Genomic DNA, 22,202 nt, shown 5'->3' on the forward strand with positions numbered 1-22,202 from the left:
GGATTCATTAGTGAATCCTTAAAAGGATCACATTAGTAGTAACCAGCATCACTGTCAAAGTCCTGTCTTATAGCCATTCTTCCTCCTTCCTGTTGAGAACACCCAGATTTTCCTTGGGGAAATGCCACCTCTCAGGTCAGTATATTTTTTATTCCAAAGGTGAAGAGTGCTTAACCCTATTTGATCTGTATATTCTATCCTCTCCCCTAAAACAATGATAATTGGGCTTCAGTCACCTGTAGTGCAAGCTTTCTGAATGAGTTGTCTGATCCATCTGTCTTCCGGTTAAAGCGTGTTAGAACACAGGCAAGGAATTCATATTCCCAAGTATATCGATACAGGATGTTAAAATAGCCTTTCTTCTACACCTCATATGAAAATGTGGGAAAACAATTTTGTTAAATGTTTAACTGCCAAGGAAGAATTTTTTTTTTTTTTTAAAGAACAGAAATTTATTTCTTACAGTTCTGGAGGCTAAGAAGTCCAAGCAGAGGGGCTGCATCAGGTGGGGGCCTTCTTGTTCCATCATTCCACAGCAGTAGGTGTTGAAAGGCAGAAGAGTTCAAGACAGCATCTCCAGGAAGAATTTTTTTAGTACTCAAATATGGATTTAATTATTCTATTTAAAAACTAAGACTCAAACAAGGTTATCCTCAGGAAAGTAAGATCTATTAAATAACCAGTAGTGATTTTTTAAAAATAGTAGTTGTAATTTATGAATCAAAACTTTCCGAACTTTACAGGTGGAATTAACATAGGCAAACTTTCAAAGTGACTTGTAGTAGTCCCTATTTCTCTTTTCTCTCTCTTCCCCAAACTAGTTCCAGACAAGTAGAATTTTTCATTTGGCTCTCCTACTTTGAGGGGCAGCATGAGGGGGAATCATTACTTAAAGATATTTATTACCCCCTTTCCTTCCTCTTTGGCAATTTTTGTCTTTTAAGGCTGGTGAAATACATGTGTTAGGATAAAGTTATTTTCCTGTTACAGTTATTTATGGACTAGGAGCTCATCTTTATATGTATCAATGTTACAGCTAGAGGAACACACAAAGGTAGTAATGAAGGGAGAATTAACTAGTTAACACTCTACTGAGATAACAGTAATTTTTCCATTAAATACTTGTGGTAAAATATTCACAGTAAGAATCCAAAGTTAATTTTTATTAAAATCAAAGCACCGGTCTGCCCCCAAAATTAATAACAAAAAAGACTACTACCTTAGATATCCTTCACAATAAGCAAAACCTTCATGAAGAAAAATCTGTCATCTGACTGACTAGCATTATTCTCACTTAGGAACACGAGTCACCGGCATGTGAATTATGACAGTAAATTCACATCCAAGATGAAGGTACAATAAATGTAAAAAGACATCAGTTATTTACATGGGGCTATAAAATACTTTAACAAATATGTACATGGTTATTTAAAAGGAGCTCAATTGCAGTAAGAAATTAGATGGCTGAACTCGTGGTCATGCCCATAATTTCAATGGCCAATCAGATCAGATCTCTCTCATTCATAATGAATACAAACAAACAGAAAATGCGCACATCTTCAATTTAAACCTAAAAACCTTTCCTTCACATGCAACTTACTTTTGGGATTCACATTAATTTGGATCAGGCCTCAGCAGAAGTTTTGTCTTGCCACAGAACTCAAATTTAAAAATCTAAGTACTTTAAACAGCACAGGACTTTGAAATGCAAATTCATAAATGGAACAAGGAGCTGTATACTCACCCTTTTGACTGTGGACCTTTTTGAAAGCACCCCTTAGTTACACTATATACTGGGTGGTAGTAAAATGTAAAGCCTACTATTTAGCTTGGAAAAGCATAAAACTACCATGGAAAGAGGATGTTTTTCTTTAAACACCTTCTACTCTCCTACCCCACCCCCATTCAGAAAAGATAAGCAGGGCATGTTAATTAAAAAGACAAAATGAGTGCATTGCCAGATGTTAGATATTTTGGATTTAATATGGTATATCTCAGTCCATTATATCTCTGCCATAGCCAGAGATCACTGGCTGTGTACTTGGGTTTCTTTACTGCCAGAAAGTCAGGTGCTTGGACCTCAGAAAGCTGTCAGTGAGTTGGAACTGAGTAAATCCTACTCCCACGTGGCCTGCTCATTCATAAGCCCTGGCCAAAGGTGTAGTCACATTCAGCAATGAGGGTCCTTCAGCTGTAATACTGGGCTCTAGGTCCCAAATCCAAAGGGCAATCTCCCACAGTTTTTGGTCAGAGGTCAACACTGGTGTGCATAAATTTAGGTCAAGGTTGCTGGAATCATAAATTTTTTTGAGGGATGCTCTCTAAATGAGTATGGGGTATAATTAGGCTTGTCTTATAGTTTACTTCTATTAGAATTTAAGGATGACTTAACTGGGATCCACCTGGGCACACAAGCACTTGTTAATAAGGTCGCAATCTAAAGACCATTACAAAAGGGCTCTTGAGAAACCCAAGACATTTAATATGATAATTATATTACGTATGATTACAAGATGGTTCTCAATTGCCTTTCATTCAGCCAAAGATGGTTAAGATGAAACAAATACTGTTTGAAAACATTAATATGGCACTGAATAGTGACAGTGCGGGGTACATTAGTAGAAATTCTGGCTCACATAACACTTAGGAAATTATATTTTTACTCTCTTAAGCCCTGCCTCCCTTTGTGATGATTCTCAAAATAATTTATCTGTGTTGCTCTAACTCAGGAGACAAGTACAGAAGAACAAACTGTCAGAAGAACAGCATTCTAAGATACCAAGAATAAACTTATTAGCAAAAGCTCCACAGCTGCTGTGCTAAAAATAAAATGCTGGAGCAAAAAAACCCAAACAATTAAAAGGTATAAGCACTATTATCAAAATCTGCTCAAATAGTCTCAGGAGAACAAATGTCAAATGCATATTTAAAACACAACAACAAACATCACCATGTAACAGATATTTGGAAAAGTGATTGAGACTTTAACAATTAATACATAATTGACACATTACGAATAAGACCTGTGTATATAGAAAATGGGAAGCTATTGCTAGTAAGTTGTTTTCTCCTTAGATTTTTTTCTTTAGCAATACCTGAAAACCCAATGAATTAGCCACAGAATGTTTTCCACTTTAAGAAGTAAAGCCTTGCGGATATAACCAAATCTTCTATGTTTAATTCATGGGAGGTAATACAATCCAAAGAAGAGCATTCCTTCAGGTCAGCTATATTTTTATTCTATCATCCTAAAGAGAAAAATTTCCTCCAGTCAATTAATGTTCTATAAATAATGCCTTATTTTGGCAAACTACAAATATTCACGTGTATTTTGTCAAATGTTAGATTAGTATTAAACATATGGCACAGCAATTTTCGTCTATCTTAATCTAGTTTCTTTCTTTGACAGTTTATCTGATCCTAAAAAACACTGAACAAGTAAAAGGAATAAATTGTACCAGTTGAACTAGCTGCTAGCTGAGTCTGGCTCATTAAGAATATGCTTGTTCTCAGAATATAGGTCTTTTATATCTCAATCAATAGAATGAAAATGTAATTCAGGATTAAGTCAGATCAAAGATTGAATTTTGACTCTTAACAACAACAAACAGGAAATAGATGCTTCAGAAAAAAAAATTTTTTTCACTATAATTCTCTCCAACTGCCCGCTCCCAAATCCCACAACATATTTTCATTCCAAATTACAGGCAGATGAAAACCACAAAAATTAGTCCCTTTCAGGGGACCTTGTATTTAATGCCCAATAGGGTATATGTTCAAGAAACCTCACGACAAATACAGTGCACACTGCTGTATTTTATATTTTGGGTACTTCCACTAAAAGCCATACTGCAAACAATGAGGCTTTTTATAAAAGCACAGTTAAAAAAAAAAAAACAAACCACACATAGACACACAGCAAAACCAAACATGTACACTTCCGTCAGTGGAAAAAGTTGAAGAAAATCTAGATCTAGAAATGTATGAAAAATGGCCTTGAAAACCTGCTATACCAAACACCTCTATAGACAAGGAAAAAAAAAACAAACCAAAAATCAAACATTTGTTTTCCTGATTTTTCTTTAATACAGTTGCCATCTTACATGATATACTATTAGGTGCCTTCTTAATAGCTTCTAATCTATCCTTTTGTTGTACCACTTGGCATCCTGGGATAGAACTTGTTACCACTCACGTTCATGGAGTACTGTTCTTAAGTACAGTATACCTAACTCATATGGTCAGGCCATAATTAATGGGTAATAATGGTATTAATTTCTAAAAATGAATTAACACACACATTCAAACCACATTTAATTTTCAACTTAGAATTCATACAAAGTCTATTTCCTTTCTCTAGTAGCTATCACCTCCAGATTATGGTTTTAAAATCCAAGAAGTGGGAAGGATGTCTTTGTATTTCATTTTTGATGCTTCCTCCTCCTTCCTTCTTTTCTACCATCCTTTATTTCTTCCCTCCATTTTCTTTCTTCCATTCTTCCTCCTCCTTAATGATAAGAGGTTAAAACAAATGGGTTACTAAGGAAATCAAAGTCTAGTAAACATCAAAAACAGACATCAGAGTAGTCACAAACTCTTCTTTGTAGTGATATTAAATTACTGACAAATACTTTTTTGGAAACCAAAAATATTTAAAAACCAACACAAGCCAATGGTGCTGTTTATTTAAGCAACTGGCGCTCCTCGATGCTTTTGAGGCGTTTCTTCCGGGGCTGCACAAAGTCATCATCTGAATCATCACTAAATTTATTATCTTCTGATTCATTCCTGAATTCTAGTTTAGGAAACCTTTTTTCTGGATAAAGGTTCTTTAGAAGTTCTTCAAAGTAATTTTCAAGTTTTATACCAGCATTGGCTACTTCTGAATCAGGCTGTTGAATTAAAAAAAATACGAATTAAAAAATAAAGACCAACATTCTAGACAATAAAAGTAATAAATCTCTCACTCTTTTGTTCACTTATGACTTGTGAGATTATGAATATTAATGGGCTGTTTTGGAAAATGCTCATGGCACAGTCATTGATATAAATAAGTCTATGACTAGACAGGGTCTAGAGAAAGTCAGCTAGAAAGTAAATAAAAATCCTTGACTTATCTGGATTGTTCTAATAGAGGGTGATAATGATAGGACTGGATTGCTGAAGATAGATCAATAACCGTAAGATCGTGAAACAGTTATTTTTAGAACAAATTAAATGAAATGTGGTACTGTAGAATGAGTAACAAACACATAGAACAAACCATCAACAAAAGGCTATCAGTCTGAAAAATGTTTAGATGAACTGACAGACGAGAAATTTTAAAATTAGAGCTCTTTGGACCACATCCTTAGTATTTTAAGATCAACATCAAAAATACTAAAGTCTGGAAGTACCCTATTTCAAGAAATAAAGGTGGGAAAAAGCAATAATATTTCTAGGTCAGATAAAAATATTTTCTAAATTGTCTTCAAGTTACCAGCTGTAATTTGCATTTCCATGTGGACAGAATCTTCCTAATTACCTCTGTCATTCCCTGACAGACTTGAAATGTTGCAAATTTATTCTGGCATAGACATATCAGTCTCCTAGTTTGTTGATAAAGTTGTTAGGATTATTTTCACATTGCTATTGCTTCCCACCAACCCTCCTACCTCACCTCATTGAATTCAGCACAGTTTTGAAAGATCAATCTAAAATCAGCTACAAAATCTTCAGGTTTTGAGTACATAGAATAATCTTCTTGTAGTTTTTTCTTGATAGTTGACAAGTCCATTGGATTTTTAATTATTCTGTAATAATCAGGCACCTTTCAAAATAAATGAGATGTTATAATACAAATAGCTAAATCCTACCAGGCCCTAAATAAATTCTACAAGAAGTGGTATAAAATTCTGATTGTTCACATTGCATTCCACTGTACTACTTGTCACTGATAAGGAAACCCATTCAAAAACATTCACAATGTGTGCCTTCCACGCATTGATAAATGGTTTGTGTAATTTTTCGAAACAAATTTCATCAATTATTTTTAACGAAAAAACTTGTCTTCATATATTACCTCTTAAACAATCTCTATTACCTCTATTCTTCTTTTTTTTTCTTTTTCTTTTCTTTTTTTTTGAGACAGAGTCTCACTCTGGTGCCCGGGCTAGAGTGCTGTGGCATCAGCCTAGCTCACAGCAACCTCAAACTCCTGGGCTCAAGCAATCCTCCTGCCTCAGCCTCCTGAGTAGCTGGGACTACAGGCATGCACCATCATGCCTGGCTAATTTTTCTATATATATTTTTAGCTGTCCATATAATTTCTTTCTATTTTTAGTAGACACGGGGTCTCGCTTTTGCTCAGGCTGGTCTCAAACTTCTGAGCTCAAATAATCCGCCCGCCTCAGCCTCCCAGAGTGCGAGGATTACAGGTGTGAGCCACCTCGCCTGGCCTATTCTTCTTAATTATTAAACATAAAACAATTACTAGAAAGAATATTACTTTCAGTAGGGTCTGACATGTTTTTGCCACATGCATTATAGCAAGGGGTGAAGGAGGACTATGAATCTGGGTTTAATCCCCAGCTCAACATCACGATCCTGGTAAATTACGTAATCTCACTGAACCTTACTTTCTTTATATTCTAAATAGGGATAACCCTGCCAACCTCACAGCATCTTATAAAGACTAAAAGAGATGAAAGATATTAAGAAATGGAGGGCTATTTTGCTGCTGCAACTGGTTATTAATACCAAATGGAACTGTAAGCCAAGATCATAAAAAGTACCAATTCTAGGTTAAATTTTAAGATTGTGTTGCCATACAAACTTACTTGAATTCTTTTTTTTTTTTTTTTGAGACAGAATGTCACTTTGTTGCCCTGGCTAGAGTGAGTGCCGTGGCATCAGCCTAGCTCACAGCAACCTCAAACTCCTGGGCTCAAGCGATCCTACTGCCTCAGCCTCCCGAGTAGCTGGGACTACAGCCATGCGCCACCCTGCCTGGCTAATTTTTTGTATATATATTTTTAGTTGTCCAGATAATTTCTTTCTATTTTTTAGTAGAGACAGGGTCTCGCTCAGGCTGGTCTCGAACTCCTGACCTCGAGCGATCCACTCGCCTCGGCCTCCCAGAGTGCGAGGATTACAGGCGTGAGCCACCTCGCCTGGCCCTTGAATTCTTTACTCTGCCTCTTTGGGGTACAAAAGTCCCTTCTCCCTATTTGCTTCCTTTTCCTATCTCAAGTCTCAAAACCTGCCCCTTAAAAATAAGTTGACTGCTATCAACTGAATTTATTTAATTAAGCTGGTTTTCTTTTTCTAAACTTGCATTAATTTGTTAAATTTATCAAACTCTAGAGCAAATTTATTAAAAATTTTAAAGGAGTTTCAGACATCAGAGAGTAGGAGGAGGACATATTTTGGGTAGTAGACCCTTTCCATCACTCTAAAATTATGCATTAAAGTCGCATCAAACTTTCAATATGAACTGTTTTGAAGTCAATAGTTAAAACACACATACACTTTCTTCAACTTTTTTATATTGTTAAATTCTACTTTATTACTTGAAGTCTGGACCTATAAATCAAAGTAAGTACAGAAAATCTGGCCAGGGTGGGGGCGGGGCACAGCAGGTATCTTTATCTCATATGGAAAACTTTTCTCAACAAATTAGGAAACATGCCTAAACTTCCTGAGATAGACACAATTGCCAGAAATCATCCCAGAAAATAGTAGGCAAAATAGGTGAGATAAGAAGAATACCTAAGAAATGAATATGAATTTTTGGTCAATTTGTTAACATTGAAATGTATCTATTTAGGATCAAAACATTCAGTACATATTAATAAGTTTTGAAATTTGTATAATACCAGATAGGAAAAACTATTGAAAAAATGGACAGAAACTAGATTCTTATAAATAAATTTTAGAAAAATCATTCTACTGCGTAAACACGCACAAAACGATGTTAATACTTACAGTTAGAGGAACAGGGTCTTGAAAAGCCAGGCTCATTTCATGGCAGTAAAGAAATAAAAGTAGGCGTTCACACTTCTAAGCAAAAATAAATAAATTGAAATGAAAATAAAACAATGAAATCACAGCCTATTTTTAACACTTATTGCTCTAGTTTGTGTATTATGAATTACTAATAGTCAATAAAGGAAGAATATATGTCTCTTAAGAGATGCAGAGGGGGAGCCTTTTCCACAGTGCATCCAGTCCTAAGGCCCTCTCTCTGCATGCAGAGGGTCCCATCACTCACTCTGCTCTGGTTATAGGTTTATCTCAGTGAACACTGTGTAGTACTTGCAGTTATATTTGTGCCCCATTTTGCATGACAACTTTCATACTGATTGTTCTATTAATACTTAATAATTTAGCAAAGGAGTTTCTTTAGTAATAAAGTATTGACTCAGTAGCTTTAAATGATAACAACAGTTAAATATATTAGTTGGCTTTGATGTATAAACCTAGTACCACTTGGTAAAAAACATGGATTTCCAAGAAGAGTGAATAGAAAAACCCAGCTCTTTGGTGGTGATTCTAAATAAATTCGGAGGAAAAAACTTACTCAAGGCAGACTAAATTTAAAAGTCTGGGCTACATAAAGGATATACAAGAGTCCATCTTGTTCAGGTACAATGTTTTAAACTTCTATAAAATACATGTATGGTACTGCAATTTTTCTTTAATTAAAAAAGATTATAGTCCACCTTTAATTATTTAAGATTCTTACACTTTTGTGAAAAAAATACTCCTAAAATAAAATAAAAAATCAGTGTAACATTTGACTGAATATAAACTTCTTTGATGAAAGGCACACCTACATTACAATAATGCATCGAACCAAAAAATTCTCTGACACTCTGGGTTAGAAATGCTCAAAGACTTACCCTTTTATCTATTGGTGTTAATTTAACAAGGCCTTCAGTTTTCTTTTTTTCTGAGTTGTGACTGGAAGCATCACAGTCATATTCAACTTCTGGTTTAGATAAGTCTCGACAGAAAGTGCAAATCCACTCTCCACTGTTGGGGAATAATGTAAGTTTGAGTTCCTAATGCATCATTTCTCCCTTCACCATTTCCCTTTCCCACCTCCTCCACAGTATCTATGATACAGAACTATTATATTTGTTTGGCATAAATTTTAATCACTGAATACTTACCATATATCTACTAGGTAGGCCACACCACACTGAGAGGAAACAGCAGAAATATAACGCTAAGTGGTTAATATTAAAGTTTAGTTAAGAAGGCATGAAATACATATATGTGGAAAATATCTTAAACAAATAAAACACATATTAATCTAGGGCTGATATAAGGCATAATCAGCATTTTTTCCCCCAAGCACTCAGGAAAAAGAAAAGTTTAAAATTTAAATTTAAAAGAACAGCCTTAGAAGAACTGAAAGATCAACCTAATAGTTCTTCACCACCACCACCATCATTATCCCACAGCCTTTGAGAAGTTACTTGAAATATTTGTACATGATACAGCTCAACACCTGGCAAATAAGATGCAATACATTGTGGTAGTTGTTATACATAAGGATCACTGTTTCTTTATGGTAAGCCTTTGTAGTAATTTAAAGAGCCAGTTAGTTAGTTAGTTATGTATGTATGTATGAATGTATGAATGAGACAGAGTCTCGCTCTGTTGCCTGGGCTAGAGTGAGTGCTGTGGTGTCAGCCTAGCTCACAGCAACCTCAAACTCCTGGGCGTAAGCAATCCTACTGCCTCAGGCTCCCGAGTAGCTGGGACTACAGGCATGCGCCACCATGCCCGGCTAATTTTTTCTATATATATTTTTAGTTGGCCCGATAATTTCTTTCTAATTTTTTTAGTAGAGACAGGGTCTTACTCTTGCTCAGGCTGGTCTGAAACTCCTGACCTCGAGCAATCCACCTGCCTCGGCCTCCCATAGTGCTAGGATTACAGGCGTGAACCACCGCGCCCGGCCGAGCCTGTTATTTTTTTCTCCTCATAACTAGTTTTTTGAGAGAACCACAGGGAACAAGAGCCATGGTATGGAAACCCTAGATTATTGTCCAGGGTTTTGGAGTATGCATTTATGCCAAGTGGAATTTCATTTAAGTTTTTACAAGGGCTTTATGTTACAATGACCTTCAAAAGTTTATTGTTGTTATTATTTATAGTGAAAAAATATGCATTATGTTACATATATAGTGAGAAGGGAAGTACTGTCTTACCTTGGAAAATTTGTCAATGTGGGCACATGACAAGAAAGATGGAACACCTTGGGGCACTTCTCACAGCACAGGAGTTCCCCTCCATTTTGACAAACTGCACACCAGTCCTCATTGGGGTCATCCTCTTTCCTTGTCTCTCCAACATGAAGGGGTGACTTTTGTGAGGGGTCTAGCCACTCAGACTTTCCATTTGAGGAATTTTCCTGGTGAAGTCCAGGTTGATCTCCTGTGCTATCAGGGGCATCTGATCTTGGCACAGTCTCCTCCGAAGTAGAGTTCTGATTGCTATTTAAGAGCAGGGAGGTGAGTATGCTTCTTGGATAGTTAGCCTGCAGTAGAAAGAGAGAACAGTATATAACACACACACATATTCTTTTTAATTGGCATTTAAAAATTTTCACTACTGCAATTTTGGACTATAGACCACTCTCTCATGGGCACCTGATTACTTCTAAGGAATCTGCGAATATGTATGAGAATATGTTTACTGTTAACTGGTAAAGAAGACATGGACCTCTACTGAGAAATACCAAAATATAGGGAAAATCTTTAAGCCCACTGATGGCTATAGAAATTAGGAAATGGGTGGGTAGTGTGGAAGTCAACTGAATGACCTATAAACATACTTTATTAGAGCTGTTAATTCAAACTGTATTGTAACCTAAGACACATTTTTTTTTTCATTTTATTTTTCTAGGTACCTATTTTTATGTAATTCTTCATGTAATTATAAAAAATTATACCTAAAAGATGAATCTGTATTTCCTGTTGGAGCCTACGATGATGAAAATTTCAAATCAATAACAAAAACTTACCTCCTTTAAACATTTTTTAAAATTTTCAAATAATACTAGTAGATACAGTTAAAAGCTCTCATTCCTTACAAGTAAATATGTTCAAATCTAGTTTTTCTTCTGCAATTTACCTCCACATTTCTAAATAAAATGATTGGACTGCAGCTTCTTAGAACTTCAGTGATATATATGGATCTCTCTATATATATCTCTTAATCCCCAGTGTGAAAGATTAGGAAATTAGGTTTTTGAATCCTGATTCTCTACCCCTCTCCTTATACTCACAAACACACACAAAGCTGCTGCCTCTGCCGCCGCCGCTACCACCCATCCCATTCTCTTAACATCGGTTTTACTCTGCACATTGATTTTTCAGTTGGTAGGTGCTACAACTGTTTATGGTCAGCATCTATTCTAACTGATCAGTATCTGTCTGTACTGGTTAAGTATTCTGAAAATCGTAATTTTTGGTTAAATGCATATTTAAGTTATATCCTAATTACATCACAGTTTTTAATTACATTTTATTCAGCTGTTATGTACATCATTATGACTATGTAAATACTCCAGAACCACAAAATGTACTATGACTACCTTTCCTTTCTTGTACTACTTTTTGTTTTTACTAAGAGTCAATAATTACCTTTTTCATTTGCTTATTTATCTTGGTACTTTTTTTTTGGTCTTTTTTTAATTTTTGCAAGACCCAGTGAACTCAATAGGTACCTATCTTTATGTAATTCTTATCAATATACTGTAACAGGATTAGAAAATGCTTCTCAATGTTCAAGCATTTTTCTCCCCTTAGACACATCCTTCTAAAATCCTACTGTACCAACCGCTGTACTAAAGACTATCTGTTTCTTGTCCATGTCAGATCTCATTTCTCTGGGATCTTCCTCCTTCTTGTTTGACTCTGTTTCTGATGATTCATATTGTCAAATGAGAATGAATGCATAGTTTTTTTTTTCAGACTTTGCATGAATGTCTGAAAATGTTTATTTAATTTTATGCATGACTGATAATTTGCCTGGGTATAGAATTCTGGATAGAGAATATTTTTCCCTCACACTTCCACTATTAATATTTCTTTCTTGTCATCCAGCTTCTAAGTGCCTGTGTTGAGAACTTGATGTCTGATGTTTTGTATTTTAAAATCTGCTCTTTTCCCCTGGTATTCTGGAATTTATGATGATATGCTCCAAGACTTTTTCTTTTATAGTTCTTGGTAGACCCTTTCAATCCAGACACTTGTGCCTTTCAGTTACAGAAAGTTTTCTTGTATTATTTCTTTGGCAATTTACCTTCCATGTATTTCACTCTGTTCTTTTTCAAATGCCCAGCCTCCTCATTTGAGCCTCCAATTTTTTAAACTTTTCTGTTTTCCATCATTTTAATTTACTGAGAGATTTCCAGATGTTTTCTTGCACCCCTTTTAAATATAACATCTTTTTTTACCTCCTAAGAGTTATTTATAAGTTTCTCTCTCCCTACCCCCCCCAAAGATATAGTACCGCAAGCACTGATATAATTACATTCTGAGGCCTAGATTCTTCATCTGATTCTTGTTTCACTATAACAACAGGAAAATCATAATTTTCAGGTGGCCCACTGTTTTCTTGTTTTATTCGGATTGGCTCCAACATGACCACTGGGACTTTATGTGTAGAATCTGCTCCTGCTGGTTTGCTGGAAGAGCCAGAGCTGAGAGATAGAGAAAGAAACGAAAATCAAACTAAGGATGCTATGCTAGATATCTCATAACGAAGTATAACAACAGCTTCCTGGAATAATGCTGTATCTTCACAATAATGATAAGTATGTTATATCAGCAATAAATGATGCACAACTGAAATTCAACTGCTATATGCCAAAATTTCATTTAACCTATCTAAATAGTTGTATATCTGGAAAGATATTTAAATAAATTTAAATAAAACCTAAATTAAAATAAAATTGACTTCAATATTCTGAGGCTTTAAAATTAGGCAACTAGATTTAGTGTCTTAGAGCTAGCATCTTTTTTTAAGCTTTCTCATTTCCCTCTCTCGTCAGTAGCAAAGAGAACTCTAGGCTCACATCAAGGATTTCTTGTCAAAGTGTGAAGATAATTTAGGTAATCATTTACTGGTGTTCTGTTATTTAAAGAAGGTCATAGGCCAAAAATCTTTTACAAATAGCCACTGTGTTCTTGGGTGAGTAAAGACAACCCTTTACCCTTCAGACAATGCTTCTTCTGTATGATTAAGAAAGTAAGCATTGGATTCACTATCCAGGGACAATTGTCAAGCATAATGAGGGGAAGAGCAAAGCAGTTGCTTAAAACAGAATTTACTTAAAACAGAATTTCAATAATTTTAAGTTTTTCCTCTTAAAGTAGAACCGATGTTTGATTATTAAAAATATCAGAGTAACCAAAGTAGCATGACATTGTTTTTCCCTAGGTTTATGTTTCAATAGAGTGTAGTGTGTTATACCTACTTCACCTTTATTTTTTCCTTGCTATTATGCTAATGTCAAATATCTTAGTCATTTTTAATATATAGACAAATATTTTTCTATAAAGATAAATTTGTACTTAGTCCCTTAACTAATTTACTAAAATGTAATATATAATTATTAAAATTTTATTTAAAATTCAAAATAAAGGAAATTTGAAATATATTGAGTATCAAAACATGTTGATCACTGGCAAAAGAGATCGAATTAGAGATTTTATGTACTAGAGAACATAGTTAAGGCAGTTTACCTTCCTCGGCTTCCAACGCTGGAGGCACTAGGTGAACGCATTGGGGGGTGTACACTAGTCATAGTAACAGGTCCTGAGGAGGGGAAATCATACACATTCATAAAATGAATTAATCATTATGTATTGAAGTCCTATTGAATGTGCTCACTTAGCAGCACTACATTGAAACAGGGAGCCGTATGAAATTATATGAAACAATAAGTAGTTACTGAAATCCCAGCACAATGGCCTGTCAGACTGGCAGGGTTTTTCAACCTCAGCACTACTGACTTTGGGTCAGATAATTCTTTGTTGTGGAGGAATGTCTACACATTATAGGATGTTCAGCAGTATTCCTGACCTCCACCAGTCATTAGATACCAGGAGCATCTCTCCATACATCCCAGCTTAGGGTGTGACAATCAAAAATGTCTCCAAACAATCAATTCTTTCTGTGTTAGAATAACCAGGGTAAGATCTCAGTGAGGACCCTAGTGTCAGTAAAAAGCTACAGAAAACAAGAAAAAGTGGTAGGAGCTGATAGAAAAGGAGTTCAAGAAAGAAAACCACATAAACAAAATGAGACCAATCAATGGAAGATACTGAAAGATCGAGAGGTTCAGACTTGAGGCAATAAACAAAAGAGGGGATCTAGACTGCTGCTCTGCCCTAAAAATGACTGGGTGTGGTGGTTCATGCCTGTAATCCTAGCACTTCTGGAGGACTGCTCCAGCCCAGGAGCTCAAGACCTGCCTGGGCAACACAGTGAGACCCCATCTTAACAAGAAATTTAAAAATTAGCTGGGTGTGCTGGCATGTACCTGTCGTCCTAGCTACTTGGGAGGCTGAGCTGGGAGGATTGTCTGAGCACAAGGGTTTGAGGCTGCAGTGAGCTATGATCATGCAAGACTCTATCTCTTAAAAAGAATAAAAAAATAAAAATAAAAATGATTAAAAATCTATACTATGGTGGTAGAGTAAATGGGAAGATGGAAAACTGGATTAAAAGCAATCAAGAAAGAGAGGGAAAAACTACTGTAAATAATTTTGGTTTGAATTGATAAAGACCCAAACTAAATAGTAACAGTAGGAAAACAACAGGAGTGGGAAGTAGAAAAAAAAAATCAAAGTGAAAAGTTCTCAAAGGTTTGACAAACAACAGGATATAGTTGATAAAGAGAAAGAAATCCATTTCACCGGTTTATCAACTCTGGAGAATTTTCTTTAAAAACAAAACAATGGCTATTATCTTCTGATAATATATGTTTCATTTTAGAATAGTTGAAAATGACAAAAAGATGTAACATTAAGTTACCTATAGCTTCTCTATTCCTATCTCTTTCTAGTTTTAAATATACATTTATAGCTTTTATTATACTTAATATATGGTTCTGTATACTTGTTTTCACTAAACAATGTACCATGAGCATACCATTAAAAACTCTTTATATAAGCATTCTTTAAATAGCTTGATAATATTCTGAGTACATTCTATTTTTATCATTTCCCTATATTTGGATATTACATTGCTTCAAAATTTTAACTACTGCAAATAATGTTTTAATAAGTATGTTGTGACTATTCAGTTTTTAATTATTCCCTTACAATTGGAGTATTAAAATGGAATTACTGGGTTCAAGGATATATACATTTTCTAAGGCTTTTGAAGCAAATATCCTACTACTAGGTAATCCATATAAGCTACTCTTGTCTAGAACCTGGGCCACAATCAGTACTAGATAAATGTTAGCTTCAGTAATACTGTTAAAGGGGTTTCCAGAATATTTTTGCCAAGTTATACCCCCACTATCTATGTATGAGAGTACCTCGCATCACGTTTTCAATGAATATTTTCACTATTTAAGTCTTAGCTAATTCAATGTTAGAAATCATACCTTGTTTTGATTTTTCTTATGACTACTAGTAAGACTGACGTTTTTATTTCATCTGTTTCATTGGCTATATGTATTTTCTCTTTAGGGAATTACCTACTCATCATGTCCTTTAGCATTACTAAGTATATTCCTTATTTATTAGTATGAACCTGTCATATGATAAACAGATCCTCTACCCTATTTTGTCATGAGTTTATGTTTAAAATAGGCATTTCCATTTAAATTGTGTAACTGCCTTATGATGGTCATGTGACTTAAGAAATTCTCCTCTTTCCTTATTTTAAGGTACCTATTTTGCCAAGGTACTGAGGATTAGTATTAAAGTGTCTCTCTTAGAGGAAATGAATAGGTATGTTAAAAATTCTTGAACACAATTAAGCACCAAACAAAACCACCAAAAGAGTGATTTCTCTGTGCATTGTCACTAATAAATTTTAACTCCAGGCATTTTACATCCTAAGAAGGCAACTTATCGATAAGAAAGAGAACACTAATTTCCTCCTGGGAATGCTATAATGTCTAGAAGTTCTGTTGAAATTGAAAAGGTAAAGAAGTTTAACTGTTTCCCACTTTGAATGCATACTAATTTTAAATAGTGTAAAATATTCAGATACATCTTAATCATCCAACAAAAAAAGTTGGGGGGAAAGAGGGAATTACAAAAAAAGTTACAGGTAGAATAAAACCTTGAAAAACCATTCACTAAAATCAAAAGAAGCCCACTTTACCTGCAAGGCCTGGAGATGGCACTGATGAATTTGGTGACTGGACCGTTCTGTTTGAGGGTGGTCTTGGCTGGCCATGATCTGTAGTGGTATCTTTCCTCGCAATGTTGTCCAGCATAATAGTACTTGAACAGTCAATCTTACAAGGAAAGAAATTATTTCAGGACACCCTGAATTTGCAAGTTGAAAGCTACTTTAAATTTTTAAGAAAACTCCAATAACAATTATTGCCAAATAATAAAACACAAATATCTCATTTGAGAAGTTCTAATGGATATTTTCCCCATGAATAACCACTAACACAAGTTTTCACTCTTCTTAGTGAATACATCTTAGTAAACATACTGAAGATACAACATTTCAGAAATCAAGAGTTAAGATAAAGTTACATTGTTATGTCATTCACATTGGTAAAAATAAAAACAAAAATTTTTAATTTCTTAATTCATTTAAAAATAACAAGATACCTGTATTAAAAAAACAAACTTGGTGAGAAGAATAGCAGAATTTTACATACTTGCAAATCTCTTTAATGTCTCCCTAAAGAGCAACTGAATGGATTCTTATATCTGCTTCTGCATTCGATCTATTCTGATGTGTGGTTTTGGTTGAAGAATGTGACGAAAATCTGGCCTCACACAGATAGGACCTTGTGAAGCCTCTGAAAGGGTTGCAAGAATTGCCAAGTGCTTGGCTTTTCGTATTCACTAAATAGATGAAGTAAGTCTATATACAAGGTCTGTCTGGAAAGTATACAGCCGTGTAATATGAAAAGTAGACATTTACTGAAGAAGATACAGGATACAACAAACATTGTACACATGACAATGATGCTCCAACCCCCTTCAAAGTAGGCACCTTGGGACGTCACACAGTTCTCCCAGCGTCTCTTAATCTGTACACATTCAACATTCTTAGGGGTTTTGCTTATTGCAGGACTTCCAGAACATGATCACGTTCAACGGATTCTCAACCATCTTTGAAGCATCTGTGCACACTTTGTGTTGCACTCATTGCATCATCCCCAAAAGCCTTCTGAATCATCAGAATAGTTTCCGTGGAGGAATGTTTGAGCTTAATGCAAAATTTGATGCAGATTTGTTGCTCTACTAGCTCGGTCATTTTTAATGCGACAGCCACACAGTACACGTGCTGACTCAACAGCATCTAGTGCCCCACTGACTAGTACAGTGAGGTCCATGCATGTGCATCCCAGTCCACTCTCCTTGGCTGCCAAGTTATATCCATGTCACGCAAACCATTCTCATTACATTAACAATGGCTGGAATCTTTCTAGACAGGCCTTGCATAACACCTATCTAGAGGACTAATCTCACTAAGTATATTACTGTTGTTTGGTAGGAAAAAAAGTAAACCCTTATATATTCTTGCTTTGATGTAACAGGTATACAAGTAACACTGCTTTTCTAATTCATTGCCAAGGTAAAATGGTAAATTTCTAATAAGTAAGAGTTTAATGCTCTAGATGCAAATATTCTTTAATGCACAAATACCCCAAATTTCCTAAGAATATCTTTGTGATTAAAATTCAGTTCAATTCTCTAACATCGTTCTAGCCTTCTCAACTAGGACTCAACTAAGTCCTATAGCCCTAGGGCATAGATTGTATATAATGAATTAATTTCTTGCCTACATTTAGAAAAGTGCTATTTATGAAGCCTCTTTGAGAAAATTGTCACTCATATCAGTTTATTTTGTGATTCAGATGAGGAATTTCAGGTCAGAAAGGCTGGTGGACAAAGAGTCACCTGTATAAGGAGTGCAGAGGAAAAAGTAAAGAGATTTTTTACTTTCTGTGGGTTTTCTTTGGTTGAGGGGAGAGGTGGCGTAGCAGAGTGTTAGTACATAGGGTCATTTACATTTTAATATTCTTTTGACAATATTTGGCCAATACTTTTCAGAGAGTACAAAAAGTTCTAGAATGCCTGGATTTGTTAGATCTTAATATAAAGAAAGTTATTTATATTGTGGAGTAATCCTAAAAGCTAAATAAAACAGTGGGGATTAGACATAAATTTTCCTATGTACTATCTATACATGAAAAATACATGTACTCTGCCCATTTAAAGTATATAAAACTATTAAAAATGAAATGACTCTGGTAAGATTAACAACGCAACTATTAGGAAATACTAGTTGACCTCAACTTGAAAAACAAATAAGGAAAATAAAAAAGTTCTTTCACAATCTTATAGGTTATCCCTTCCAAGTAAAGTATACAAGATATTTCTTAAAAGCTGTTTAAAGTTAAGGTCGTAAGCATGTGGGTGCATGAGAGTGAGATCATCTAACCTTCTAGGATGAGAGAAGGCAAAATAAGGAAACAACTTAGGTATGAAGGTCTGTCTACAGCATGTAGTATTTTCTGCCTTTGGAAAAGATTTTTTTTTTAAGTCACACTGACAAAGAGTTTGGAGAGTGAATATAGTATTTAATTTAAATATAAATTAAACCAGAGGTAATTTTGCACTGGTCAGTATGCTCTCACAGAAAAGGTTTTGATCTTTACTATTAAACTTGTCTTCATCTCTTCTGATGAATTTTTAGCCTCCTTCTCTGACCTTATTCAATGTAACACATTCCAGCCATTCAGCTTTTCAGTACATCTTCCCATGTCCCTACTTCCCTTCTTTCCCAGCTTAGAGTCCATAATTTCTCACCATAAACATTCATTTACAAACATCTTTAACTCCAGTGCCCTGAAAGACATTCTATTGTATGTCTAAGTGTTCATGATCTTTTTATTAGTGTCATAGTATTTCTAAAGGATAAAAATTAACTTGTAAAAATAAACAACCTATAATCTAATAAACCATGTCTTTTGCCAGAACCAAATTCACTGACAATTTTCAAAAGAGACTTATTTAGTATAAATTTTGTGTATACTTACATCTGGAAGAGAGGGAAGATTATAAGAACCTCCCACTGGTGAGCTCAAATCGATCATAGGTGAACCAAAAGCTTTCCCATCATACCCTGCTGCACTAGTAATGGTGGGGCTGGAAGGTGTGGAGGGTGTGCTGCCGGCAGTTGATGGGGGACCCTGTCCACTGCTGATCTGCCACTATAGTAGCAAGAAGGGAAGGGAAACGGTTGTTTATCAACAGGCCTATAACATAAAACACCTGCCTAACCACTCTTTCAGACACAAAATGAAGGAGAAGACATATTCTGCTATTAATATTTGAATTCAACTGTAATTTAAATGGAAGGAAAGGAAGAAGGAGAGGGAATACACAGGTATATATAATTTTCATTTATCTGTCTCCCCCTCCTCCCCCCAGAAAACCTGATTTTTTTCACTGGAAGAAAACAGTATATAATGAAGAATCATAGTACCCAATCTTAGAAAGCTTATATATACTGGAAAAGAAATATAAATATAGACAGGCAACTTCAAGGTAAAGATGGAGAGTTGAAAACAGACATTTTCTTCTATCTCTATCTGAAAATAATAAGCCACAGACCAGGGCTTTCAGACTTTTATACTCCTCTTTCTCATACATAAATAGATGATTAAGCCTTAATAAACCTCTGAGGAAAGTACTGTCATTCAGACTAGATGCTGAGATAAACACATTAAATAAGATGATGTTAGGCATGCTGAAGTATACAGAGGTGAAGCATGCTGCTACCTGCAATTACTTCAAAACTTATCAAAAAATAAAATGGCTTGATGAATAAATAGGTATATGGATATTATGTAATAAGGCAAGTAGAGCAAAATATCTCCTACATAATTCTTTCAATTTTGTCACAATTGAAAATTTTCCTAATGAATTGTTGGGGAAAGAAAAGCAATTAAGAGGTAAGTAAGGGGGAAGATTTCCCCCAAACACTGCATTTATATATGGATGGCACTATATAGATTGATAGTATCTGAAATATTTTTAATTTTGAAAAATCTAACATATATTCCATTGTAAAAACTATATACAGAAACCTATAAAGTTGGACATGTCATCTTTACCACCTACCCACTCCTCATATTCCTCACCCCAACCCCTCCCTTCCTCTTCCTCCACCAAGAATAATCAGTAGATATCTTTCCAGGTTTTTTCTATGTACATGAGGTTGCAAAAAACGAGATTAACACCCACCCCAAAAAATTCTATATCATGGTTTTTCCCCCCATAATATACTTAGAAAATCATATAGATTACTTCATTTCCTTAATACCTAAAAGGCATTCCCACTGTGTGAGCATACTATAATTTGATAACTAATCTACCAATTAAAACCAATCTCTCACTATATTTTCCTCTGCTCTGTTCATTCATTTATTCATTCCTATTTGGATTTTTAGTCAACAAACACTTTAAAAAACACTTTCACAGTGTCTACCCCTTTACAATATAATAAATGGGGAAAAAGTAAAGTAAACACTTGAGTACCTAAAATGTTCCAGGTGCTTTTATATACATTAGAATGAATTCTCAGCAAAGTACTCATTTTATAATTGCGACAAGTGAAATTTAGAAGGAATAAACTTGCCCAAGTCCACAAAATTATTAGGGAAATAAACAGAATTTAAGGCCAAACTATAGCTTAGGCTCTTTTCACCTCACTTCTAATGATGAAATAATAGGTATGAATTTTATTAAAAATAATTAAAATATTTAAGAAAATTTGGTGATAACATATAAATAGCAAAGCCAAACGTACAGGCATATAGAGCATGCATATTTTCACAATAAAATTTTCAAATGATTTGATTAAAATGAACATCACAGAATTATGAAAGTAGCATTGTTTTTTCTTTTGGTCTTGGTGAAAAAAATTAAATCAGAGTGAGTCTATAAGCCTTCAGCTGGAAAGACAGTTGACAGAGGAGCTTTGAAAAGACAAAGTGCTGAGAGAACTTTTACTTTTACTATAAGATAGTAAAACCTAGAAAACATTTTTTACCTGAAGACATTAATATAAATAAACCTTATCATATTATATATATAACCTGAAATGTTAAACTTTATCAGATGTATTCCATATTGACATTGTCCCATAACTAAGTTTGTTTCCAAGAAGTCTCTTTGAAACACTTCAAAGATTCATTTATTGTTCTATTTTGTGGAATATAACTTCTTTTTGTTAGAATACTTTTAACTTAGGAAATTAAACGTACTCACTCACCTAAAAGTTATATATACCAGTACTGTAAAAATTAATACCTGCAACTTCTTGATTATACTGGGCCTTCCCCTTCACTTAAGTGGCTTGATTTCTCTTGTTGATTACAAAGCATCAAGACCTTTTCTCTTAGCTTTGCTTTCACAGGTCTGTCTGTAATAAACTTTGCAACTCACCTTGCTCTTCATAATCTATAAATTCAGTGTGATTTGGATCAGAATAAGCAAATGAGGAGACAAAGTAGATACAGACCTGTTTTATGGCTTGTTGAGCCAAGAAAGCCATCTGTAGGGGGTTGGGCTTTATTGCTTGTCGTGGTATATTCTGGTTTGGTGGATATCTCAGTTGTTGAGGATGAGGAGGAAGAACTGGTCCACTGGGTTTGGGACTATGATTTTGAAAATTTATCAAACGTGGAGGGGGTTGCTAGAAAAAAGAAATTAAACCAATTCAGTAACAATTATCTCCTGAAAGACAAATTACAGAGATCTCTATTTTATAAAACTTATATAGAAAGAAACTCTGCCACAAATGAATCATTTATTAAGATTACAAGGGAATGGGAAGTGGAGGATGGGCAGACTTCCAGAATTTGTATAGAGTCTTATTAGGACTTGGGAGAGGGATTGCCAACTACATTTTTAAGTAGGTTGTATCACAATTGGACCTAGGCCATGGTGGTAAATACGTAAAATGTGTCTTTGGTATCC

At 34.8% G+C, this 22,202-nt stretch overlaps 1 protein-coding gene across 1 annotated transcript in view; it reads right to left on the bottom strand.

Moving 5' to 3' along the window:
• Window positions 1-1,142: 1,142 nt before the first annotated feature.
• TRIM24 (tripartite motif containing 24) overlaps window positions 1,143-22,202 on the bottom strand; it is a 99,472-nt gene continuing 78,412 nt past the window's right edge. Inside the window, exons 10-19 of the mRNA XM_045565323.1 lie at window positions 21,745-21,918; window positions 19,256-19,429; window positions 16,348-16,483; window positions 13,746-13,818; window positions 12,532-12,700; window positions 10,203-10,531; window positions 8,883-9,015; window positions 7,966-8,040; window positions 5,660-5,809; window positions 1,143-4,892 (exon numbers count right to left, since the gene is read on the bottom strand). Of these exons, the coding sequence (XP_045421279.1) occupies window positions 4,683-4,892; window positions 5,660-5,809; window positions 7,966-8,040; window positions 8,883-9,015; window positions 10,203-10,531; window positions 12,532-12,700; window positions 13,746-13,818; window positions 16,348-16,483; window positions 19,256-19,429; window positions 21,745-21,918 (1,623 nt within the window). The 3' untranslated portion in view covers window positions 1,143-4,682. The remainder of the gene's footprint in view (window positions 4,893-5,659; window positions 5,810-7,965; window positions 8,041-8,882; window positions 9,016-10,202; window positions 10,532-12,531; window positions 12,701-13,745; window positions 13,819-16,347; window positions 16,484-19,255; window positions 19,430-21,744; window positions 21,919-22,202) is intronic.

This window comes from Lemur catta, chromosome 11 (assembly GCF_020740605.2).
Source record: "Lemur catta isolate mLemCat1 chromosome 11, mLemCat1.pri, whole genome shotgun sequence".
Taxonomy (NCBI): domain Eukaryota; kingdom Metazoa; phylum Chordata; class Mammalia; order Primates; family Lemuridae; genus Lemur; species Lemur catta.